This window comes from Eurypyga helias, unplaced genomic scaffold, assembly GCF_000690775.1.
Source record: "Eurypyga helias isolate BGI_N326 unplaced genomic scaffold, ASM69077v1 scaffold3901, whole genome shotgun sequence".
NCBI classification, from domain to species: Eukaryota; Metazoa; Chordata; class Aves; order Eurypygiformes; family Eurypygidae; genus Eurypyga; species Eurypyga helias.
This window is the reverse complement of record NW_010228765.1, coordinates 1-9,852: the sequence shown is the minus strand read 5'-3', so window position 1 is coordinate 9,852 and position 9,852 is coordinate 1. Positions and strand designations below refer to the sequence as shown.

Here is a 9,852-nt window from a genome sequence, read left to right as displayed (position 1 = left end):
TAATTGGCCAACCAGCCCGTACTTCCTCAGGTTGTCTCGCTTGTCCTTTCTGAAGATGGGCCCAACATTTTCCTTTCTTCAGTCACCAGAGACCTTCTTTGATCTCCATGACCTTTCAAAGGTGATAGAGAGTGGCTTCAATATGACATTGGCCAGCTCTCTCAACACCCTTCAGTGCAGCCCATGGGGTCTCATGGATGTGTTCAGGAGAAGCAGGCTAAGTCAGGATAAACATTCTGGTTTCAGGCGCATGGCAGAAAATACTGGGATGTTTGTGAGAGAGGGGATCTAATGTAAAATTTGGACATGGATGGACATTTCTTCTTCTCTTTACTGGTGTGTCACTTTCATGTAATTAAATGAGAACCTAATTGATTCATGGCTTCATATCTATTACAGCTGCATTTCAGATTTCAGTTTCTCAAGTGCAAAAGAGCAAGGACTGTAGGTCAAACTGAATTCCTCTTGGTGAGTGATTCTAGGTATCACATCTTGCCAAAAGAAGATCCCATTGAGGTGGCTCAGTGTATGTGGATACAGTCTGCTTTACTTCTACCACTAGGTTATCCCAGTTGACTCAAATATTTACCCCTTTATCCTTTTTAATTCAGGATTTGTAGTCACCCCCCCCCCCTCAGTGAGTAGCATGTTTTGCTCCTGTTCTGCTGGTCTGTGAATTCATTGTTTGCAGGCTGGCAAGGCACCAGTTTTGGGGTGACAGATGGGGCAGACTGCAAACCAGGCAGTTGCCTCCCAGCCTGAATGATATTTTAATAAGCACAGAGAGGTGACAGAGAGAGAAGCTTCTCACTGGAATGACTGGCAGTTTTGTTTTCAGCCTGAAAGCACTAATAGATGATTTTTGGCCTCAGTCCAAAAAAAAAAATCACAGAAACTAGAAGCAGAAAATCCCATTAGCTCCTAACTTATCCCTCTTCTTTTAAGGGTCAAAGAAGTTCTTACTCTCTGGTCTATTATCCAGATAGGGAGTTGTTTCCCTGGTTTTGGTATTTCAGTTTTCTCTCAGAGATTCTACACTTCGGGAGACTTGCCTTTTATTTATCTTTTGTTTTGCTTCTTTTTTTATTTCATTCATTTTCTCCATTGTCTTCCTTCCTCCCCTAAACAATCCCTCTTCTAGTTTCTTTACACTCTTCACAGATTTATGGTGAATTCTGAATAAAGGGGTCTACCAGCGCACTTGGCTTCCAGCTTCCACATCCCGTGAAACATCTAGCGCGGTGCTAGGCAATGGCATCTGCATGGGAATCTCTAGAGCATATGTCCTCCCTACCCTTCAGCTGTATCTCAGCTGTATAATACAGGGTCTGTATAGGGCTTTGTTTCATTCTCGGTCTTTTGAATAAAATCACTACAAAAGGGAGCTCTGGCAAAGCCCCAGCAAGCTCTGAGATCCCTCTGAATTGTGAGCAACACGGTGTTTTGCAGACAAATTGTAGGGTAAGCAGGCTTTCAAAGGAGAAGATTCTTTTTCTTCCTATGAGTACAGGGGAAAAAAGGTCCAGCTCTTGCTAGGAAAATATCAAAATGGTGCAGGGATCTGAACTGAGATATGGTCTTGTACACTGATCAGAGACATTGCACTGGAGACTTATCAATATTTGGACATACACCTTCATGTCTATTTAGCGAGATTCAGGTATGGGTTTCAACTGGGCTATGAATTGGAAGTTAATGGGATTCCTGCTCAAATATGTTTCTTTTTCCTTTCAGATACAATGATGACACTGAAGGTTCAGATCCTATTTGGCTTCCTTTGCTGCATGATTTTTCTGCCTACAGATGGCTTCCCAGCAGACACCGCTACTGAATTTCGCTCTGCTTTCTCTGTGGCCAGAACCAGCAGCATGGAAGGAAGCTCTGAGATGGTAATTACCTTTGACAAAGTGTATGTGAACATTGGCAATGACTTTGATCCCAAGACTGGATTGTTCCGCTGTCGGATCCCTGGAGCCTACTACTTCTCCTTCACTGTTGGGAAATACCCAAAGAAAAACTTGTCTGTCATGCTGATGAGAAACAAGAATGAGGTGCAAGTGATAGTGTATGATGAACATCACCGCAAGGAACGGAAAGTAGCCAGCCAGAGTGCCATGCTGCAGCTCGACTACGGTGACACAGTTTGGCTGCGTTTACATGGAGACCCAAAGTATGCTCTTTACAGCAATGTGGGCCCCTATACAACTTTCAATGGCTACCTAATCTATCCAGACACTTCTGCCTTCTTCCAGAATGCTCTTAGCTCTCAAGAGTTGAGCCCACACCATCACACTATTCAGCAACTTCCCGGAGAGCAGACTGAAGCTTCACAGCTGCACGTGTTGTCTGATCAACCAAACAGAGAACAAGACCCTCGCTCTGCATTTTCTGTTGCCCGCTCACAAAGTCTCCTGGGGACAGATGACAAGCAAACCCAGCATGAGCCGATCACATTTGACACAGAGTTTGTGAATATTGGAAAAGATTTCAATGCCTCCACTGGCATCTTCTCATGCCGTATACCTGGTGCATACTATTTCTCCTTCACCATTGGCAAAATGCCCTTTAAGACTATGTCAGTGAAACTTATGAAGAACCACAATGAGGTGCAGGCCATGATCTATGATGACAACCACTCCAAGAGGCGGGAGATGCAGAGCCAGAGTATCATGCTGCCTCTGCAATATGGGGACACCGTCTGGCTCTACAGCCACCAGCACGATGGCTATGGTGCCTACAGCAACCATGGCAAGTACATCACCTTCACAGGCTTCCTGATCTATTCAGAGACTCAGCCAAAGTGGCTTCCAGGTGCCAGCTCACCCCAAGGGTCAAATAATTAAATGCAGATGTGAAAAGAGCATAAGAAAAGCCAAGGTGCCATGAACTTGGGTATAGTTCCTCTTCGGATATCATCCTCTACTTTGAGCATGCTATCATGTGTCCAGTGCTTTCCTCAATGCTGCACGCTTGTGCCCTGTCCGCAGGGCCGCTGCTGTGTCTGCTGTTCATCCATAGAAAGGTCTTTACAGGTTGTACGTGTGTGTCCTGTGTTGGTGTTTGAGTTAAGCATAAAGCATGAGGTAGTTTTGGGGCAGGGGTGGGGCAGGGTAGTGAGATGCTGAGGATCAGAGAACCACTGCAGTAACATTACTGCAGATCCCCAGCATCCCGAAAGCAAAGGATGTGGCGACTTTCCTTGCATATCTGGGGAGGGAATAAATATAATGAAAATGAATGTAATAAAAACACAAAAGATGTAAAAATTTTCTCAGATTGGAATTTGTTGTTACTTGTGAGGCTTGTGTGCTTGCCACTGCCTGAGGTACCAACTGGGGAGAGAAAGAAGCGTGGTGATTGTATGAGCTGCAGTATGTGTTACTGAGCAGTTTGTTTGTGTCCGCTCTTTTTTTATCATTCGTATGTGTGATGTGTTGGTACCTTTTATGATTCTGTTGCAAGTTTCACAATATTTGGTGCTTTTCTTAATCTGAAGTTGCTGAAGTCAAGCTGTGTTTGAGAATCTCAGCTTTCCTTTAATGAAGATAATACATTTAGAAACAAAAGGGTAGGCTGCTAAAAGGATGAGGGCTCAAATCTATGAACGGACCGTCCTCTGAAAGCTCAGAAGAAAGGTAAGTAAGAAAGATAAAAAAATGTATTTTTAAATCTCTTAATATTTGGGTCAGGAGCAAGCTTATAATGCGCAAACAGGATCAAAGGCACCGTTAAGTGATATTTTCAGCATCTGTGTTCCAGTGGTTTCTTGCACACTGTTCCGCCAGGCTGTAGTGCTGCTGTAGAGAGGCTGGTGTGGCTGCAGAAGGTGTGCTCCTGCCGGGCGGTTGGGACTGACGGCAGGATCCACCCAGGTGGGTGGTAAGAAGCCAGGAGGCTGGAGGCTTCATCGTAGTGTGACTGGTGCTGTTTCAGTTGAGCTAAACTCTGGTTTGTCTCTCAGGCTACATAAACTGCAAACGTACATCATCATGAGTGTGCAAGAAATTTTGTGACATCACTTGCGTTTAATTTAGAATCTGCTCAACAGGTAGCAATGTTCTTAAACTGATCCTAACACAATCCTGGATTCAAAAGAGTGCATTTGCATCCGAGTCACCAAGCCAACCCCCTCAACCTTTATCCAGACATTCATATAGCTCAGACCATGTATTTTCCAGCAAGACAATATTTTCTTGCACTAATGCCATCCCAGCTCAGCCTTTTAATGATGTTCTCAGCTCTAACTGAACTTGAGTACAGCCACTCCCTGCCTCCATCACTCCATAGATATTCTAGACATTAAAGTCTGAGGGCATATCGGGAAAAGGATGAAGGGTAAAGGTTGGAGGTACATAAAAAACAGCATAAGAAGAGAAGAGCATTAGGTGGGACACTATTTCACTGGAAGTTATACTTCAAATAGAATGCTAATCTTAATCCCTACATTCTTGTGGAGAAAAACAAAACAAACAAACAAACAAAAAAACCACCACCAACCAAAATGCCAGAACCAAACACACAAGAAACTACCTGCTTTATGAACTGTATAAACCCATCTCCTCCTGTCATAGCGCTAACCTGACCTCGAAAACCATTCTCTGTAGCATCTTGCTTCCAGGCTTCTTCCTGCCTCACCATTTCTTCTTGCCATCTGTTGGGCAACAACTGTTCAGAAAAAAATTAACTAGACCAAAAGCTAGCAGTTCCCACTTTGAATGTCACACATGCCTCCTTTGCTGAGCACGGAAAATTAAGAGCATATTGATAGAAAGGGAATTATGGATCCCATCATCTAAGCACATGCAATGAATGTTCAAAATTAATATACATGCAATGGCAGAGAGAAACTTAGTAGAAACAAACAAACAAATAAAAACTCTTACAAGTAGATAATTACATGTATTTAATTCCACATTGCAATTTGTGAGAGAAAAGTTAAAGATCTCTTTCTGTAAAATAATTGCATTTCTAATTTTGAGGATAGGGACTGTGAATTTACTATGTTTGACTTGTAAAGTGCCATAGCTGTAAAAAAAAAACTTCGTAGAAGAGGTAAAATCTGCTGAGGAAATAACTAGGTCATGATCCTTAGGAATTTAAATGAAATTTTTAAAAGTGTATTCCAAACTGATAAATGATACAAAGCAACATACGTGTGTAAATATGATATGCAAATATTATAAATCTTCATAGAATACATACATTTTCAGGTTGCTTTTTAAAGAAAAATGTATATATGAGATGGGAAATTACTATGGACACATAAAATGGGATGCCACAGGAGCAGAAAGCTGAAATTAAATACGTGACCTATATCATGAAACACAACAGCATCTGCTTAGCTGGTTACTGGAGAGGAGAAAAAATAATATATTTGGCTGAAACCACAGGGGGAATATAAGGAGGCTGAACTGAATTATCTGACATTAAGTCAGCAAGGACACCAGTATAACATCCTGGAAAAACACCTGCCAGGGCATCTCCCTAGCAAGCATCGGTGACCAAGATAGGTAACACAACTGAACAGCACTGCCCCCTTCAGCTCAGCCCACTTAAAAACCGAACAGAAAAAAAAAAAAACAAAACGGGGAAAGGGTGAAATGCATTTTATAGTTTTATCCTATTTCATTTAAACATAAAAGCTTGTGTATAAATCCTTAGCGGGTTGCCAATGCAACGCAGAAAGTGGGACAAAAAGGTGTGGTGTATTTGTACCAAACCCTGAATAACGTGGAAAGCATTTGAAATCAGCAAGGATGCAGCTGAAGTCAGGTCCACTGCTTTCCTACCGTAGTTTCCCTTACTAAGTGTCTCTCTTGGTCCTGGGCAGGTTAGAACGATAGAAATGTTTCAGGGATGCTAAATGTGAAGGCTTCTCCTTCCACGGCCAGGAAGCCAGGAGGAGGGTGGCGTTTGCAGGGCAGAGCCCCTTGCACAGATCGCGAAACATTTCATCAACCAGCTGAGAGAAAAACCCAATCCAGAGATTTTTATCCAGACCCTGCACGGAGCGAACCTGATAGGCACAGTAAACGCTGGTGAGAAGGAGACGGTCAAACTCTGTCAGAGGCAAAGGGGTATCGGTCAGTGAATAGTATCTCAGATGGTGCTCAATCTCTGTCGGTGTTTTAGGAACTTCGTTCTCTAAAATCTTGATGAACCGCCGTGCTGGGCGCAGGGAGGCCAGCTCTTCATCCCGCAGCTGGATTGTGCTGCTGGCCTGAATATCCAGCCCTCCCCAGAGCATCTGGAAGAGAAGAGCAGCATTCGCACAGGAAGCTCAACACAAACCCTCTGCCAGTTATAACGGAGCTGTAAAGCCATCTGCAATGCTGCCAAATCTCAGGCCGGACCGAGAGGCGTCTGCTCCCTGACTCGCTGCCCACGGCCCGCCTAGTCCCACTCCATGTCCTCCGCCAGCCCCACACCCCTTTTCTGACCAGCCCCACACCTCGGTTTCCCCGTGGGACCTGTCCAGCTCTCGCCTCCTGCCCTGCTGCACCCCACGATGGGAAGGAGCACAAATGCAATTAGGGCATCACAGAGGTGTTTTCCAGGTGCTCCCAAAAAATGACAGGGATGACAATAGGCAGAACATGTGAGCTTTTACATGCAGGCAGGTGAGAGCGCAGGCGCTAGCAGTGCCTCGGCCCACGGGTCCCCAACGCCCTGAAGACCTCTAACATGACGTTGGCATCCTCTGGGCTGTGACGGGGTGCATTGGCGCTGGCACCATCCCTGCTGTGAGGATGTTCATCTGGAAGACATCAGGCAGAGTTTGGTAGCGCAAGACCATGTCGCTCCCCGTTTATTTGTGTCATTTGATTGTCAATAATGTCTTCAATATTTCTGAGCTGCCACTCATAGTTTGCCAGACATGACAGATGTGATCACAGGATTCTGCTGAGCAAAACAAGCTTTTAAGAGAAGCAGAAGTGGTTAAGGGAGGCAAGTGTAAGTTGTGGATATGATGGCCCTTAATCCTGCCAACAGAGCTAAAGCATATGGCAGCAAAAGCACTTGCTTTGACAGGCAGCACGAAAGACCCTCCTGGTGAATATGGGCGTGTTTTAAACTGATGGGTTTTGGATGTTTAGCAGTTTTTGCTAGAGAAAGTAATGCTGCCCATGGAAGGACAGTGCTGGAAGGCTCCTTGATCTGCTGGTGGAAACATAACCTGATGCCTATCGTGGTTCTTTACTTCTTCCTTGAGCATCTGCTGCTGGCAGGGGCAGAGTGTGAGGGTAAAAAAAAAAAAAAAACCCTGGTAGGATCCATTATGGCTCTTCTCATGTCCAGCTAATTCCTGGCTGGGCCACCCAACATCATTTAAACAGGGAAAAATAGATACAAGCCCAGAGGAATGGGAGTTTGTTAATATTGTTAATATGAGAGTCACGTTAATCCTAAGATTCTTCAATTTTCATTTATTAATACTTCTAGTGTTTTAGCTTTCTGCATTTATTTTGCCTTCATTATTTCTTTCTTTATGAGAAAAGGAGACCTAAGTAGCCTCAGCCCAGGACTGTGAGAGGGAGGCTGCATCCCTTCCCTTCTCTGTGTTTATCAGCATAATTGTGGAGGCAAGGCCCTCTTCTACTTCTCATAGATTCATCCTTCAGGCCAAGAAACATGAAATGGAAAAAGCTCGTATAAAATAGTAAGCTCTCTGACACTTTTTTAAAAATATTTTTTATACGGATGAAGGCTTTTAAATATAAAAAGAGGAAGAATTTATGTTGAGTACTCCAGAGTTAAGGTCAGCAGGTGCTTATAAAATGTAGAAAAAATTATTTGATACTGTATGTGTGTGATGACTACTACCAAACCCCACTTCCAACTTTCCATTCTTGATTAAAGCCATTCAGGGAGATGTACAAGCTGCCTGAAGAAGTGCACCGCCACCTCCCCAGGCTGCGGAGACTTGTTTCTCTGTGCAGCTGCAGGCTCCCTGATCCAAGCCTACTGTGGCTTTGGAACATGGGCAGGGATGTAGCTGCTCTTTCCCACTCCTCCTGGATGTGCCAGGAAGGCTTTTAACTCAGGTAAAGACACTACATCATCTGAAAATTGCCTTGCTGGGGCTTCTCTCTGCTGACTGATCCGTGATGTTCACAGATCCCTCTACCGAGAGACGTCTGATTGGCTGTAAAGTCAGTGATTTGTTGAATATCCACCAACTGCCGTTATTAGTAGCTAATCTCATAAATATATGTGGTGTTAGATGTTTAGGTAGATTAAAACAAAAATTAAACAAAGCATAATAAATAATGTATTGAAATAGTAACATAAATATCCTCTGGAGATGGGAAAATGGTCCCTTAGTTACTTTATCATTCAACAGGGTGGGGTTTTTTCCCCAAAAAACATCTCGAAATTCCACAAACATTATTGCAGGAGCAGACATTTTAGGTGGAGGCCCAAGAAAACCCTCCCGCTGCCATCAAAAGTAGCAGCAAATCATCCTGCAAGTAAGTACAAACGCCTCCCCCAGTGAACAACCCCGGCTGGGACTGCAGCTCCCTCCCGTCTCAGCACAGCTAGCTGAAGCGTTTGGCCATATTTGAAGAAGCAGGCAGAATGTCGTGCCACTGGCATTGCACAAGCGTTTGCTAAGCCAAGAAGCCGCATGGCTAGCAGGTGCACTTCCTACCTGTCAGCCTCTGGGATCCAGCAAACACACACAGCATCAGCCAGGCGTTGAACTGGACCTGGGCCATAGCAGCCTGCCCGGGAGCAGCTGCCTCCCCCCTCCGTGGACGGTGCCGTGCGTGAAGTGAGAGCTGTTTGCTGGGGCGTCTTCCCTTGCTGCTTCTGGTCCCAGCAGCCTCTGTTGGAATGGATCCATCTTTCTGTGTTGCTGGTTGCAGCCCTAGGAAGGGCTTGCAGTTCAACTTGCTGACCCCAAAGGATATTTTCCATCATATTTTGGAAACTTGGAAGACTTTGTTGTGAAGTTTTTGGCAGAACTGTTTAAGCTTCTTTTCCAAAGACTGATTTCCCGCTGCAATTTATCATAGGAAGCTATTAGTTGCAAGAAATTTCACTACACATGAAGAAGGGGGAACCTCCTGGTTCCTTCCACCTCCACACAGTGCCTCTGGCACATCTCCGTGACATTTCTGCTCAGCTCCTTGGCTTTGTTTTCAGTTTTACTTTTTCCTGAGTTTGAAAATCTGCAAACAATCCTGAAATGTCACAAAAGAATAAGGCCAGAAGTCTGTGCAGATTCATGGAAGAGCAGTAGCAGCCAAAATATACAAGCAGACAGAAGAAATGTCACTTGTTCCGTTCTGTATCAAACCTCCCAGAGGGAGAACTCAATATACTGACCTAGCAAACAGAAAGGATCAAGGATCAGAGCCAGATAGGCTTTAGCACCTCATCGTTCCCTCCAGTGACAAGACTTTTGGGTTGCAATGAGCACAGTCTGACTTAGATGTTGTGAATTACACCAATGAAACTTCATCTGATTCCCTTCACAGCAGATTATTTGTTCTCTACACATCTTTGCACTTTTATTTGTGCCAAGTCCCCAGTGAAACTATGCTGTATTTCTGCTCTGTATGGCACAGTATTGTTCTGGGTTCTCCAACAGGTTCTTGGATGCCAGGATTATACAAATAAGTAATAGTATGTATAAATAAGTAATAATACCATCTCCCTCAGGTTAAAGGTGTTCTCTGGGGAAAGAAGTCTACCTAGAAAAGAGAAGAGATGGAGCTGAAATGCATACCTTTCTCAGCAAGTTACAGGGTGTCAGTTCATATATGGACTCACACCAGCTAGGAAGAAAAACAGCACAAAATGCGCAAGTCCCACAGATTTATCAGAGGGACCTTGACAGGCTGG

The 9,852-nt window shown here is 44.2% G+C and overlaps 2 protein-coding genes across 2 annotated transcripts; one reads left to right on the top strand and one right to left on the bottom strand.

Annotated features, from left to right (window-relative positions):
- Nucleotides 1-1,739: 1,739 nt before the first annotated feature.
- On the top strand, nucleotides 1,740-3,272 carry C1QTNF4 (C1q and tumor necrosis factor related protein 4). Its single transcript, XM_010160114.1, has one exon. The coding sequence runs from the start codon at nucleotides 1,740-1,742 to the stop codon at nucleotides 2,841-2,843; it is 1,104 nt and encodes a 367-aa protein (XP_010158416.1). The 3' UTR covers nucleotides 2,844-3,272.
- Nucleotides 3,273-5,803: 2,531 nt separating this feature from the next.
- On the bottom strand, nucleotides 5,804-8,720 carry FAM180B (family with sequence similarity 180, member B). Its single transcript, XM_010160113.1, has 3 exons — nucleotides 8,654-8,720; nucleotides 6,678-6,757; nucleotides 5,804-6,247 (listed from the first exon to the last, which is right to left on the bottom strand). The coding sequence occupies exons 1-3, from the start codon at nucleotides 8,718-8,720 to the stop codon at nucleotides 5,804-5,806; spliced, it is 591 nt and encodes a 196-aa protein (XP_010158415.1).
- Nucleotides 8,721-9,852: the final 1,132 nt, after the last annotated feature.

Excerpts from the sequence above, each read along its gene's own strand:
- FAM180B (XM_010160113.1), bottom strand. The coding sequence starts at position 8,720 with ATGGCCCAGGTCCAGTTCAACGCCTGGCTGATGCTGTGTGTGTTTGCT. Across the intron at positions 6,758-8,653 it reads TGGATCCCAGAGGCTGACAG|ATGAACATCCTCACAGCAGG; the intron begins GTAGGAAGTGCA and ends GATGTCTTCCAG. Across the intron at positions 6,248-6,677 it reads ATGCCAACGTCATGTTAGAG|ATGCTCTGGGGAGGGCTGGA; the intron begins GTCTTCAGGGCG and ends CTTCTCTTCCAG.
- C1QTNF4 (XM_010160114.1), top strand. The coding sequence starts at position 1,740 with ATGATGACACTGAAGGTTCAGATCCTATTTGGCTTCCTTTGCTGCATG.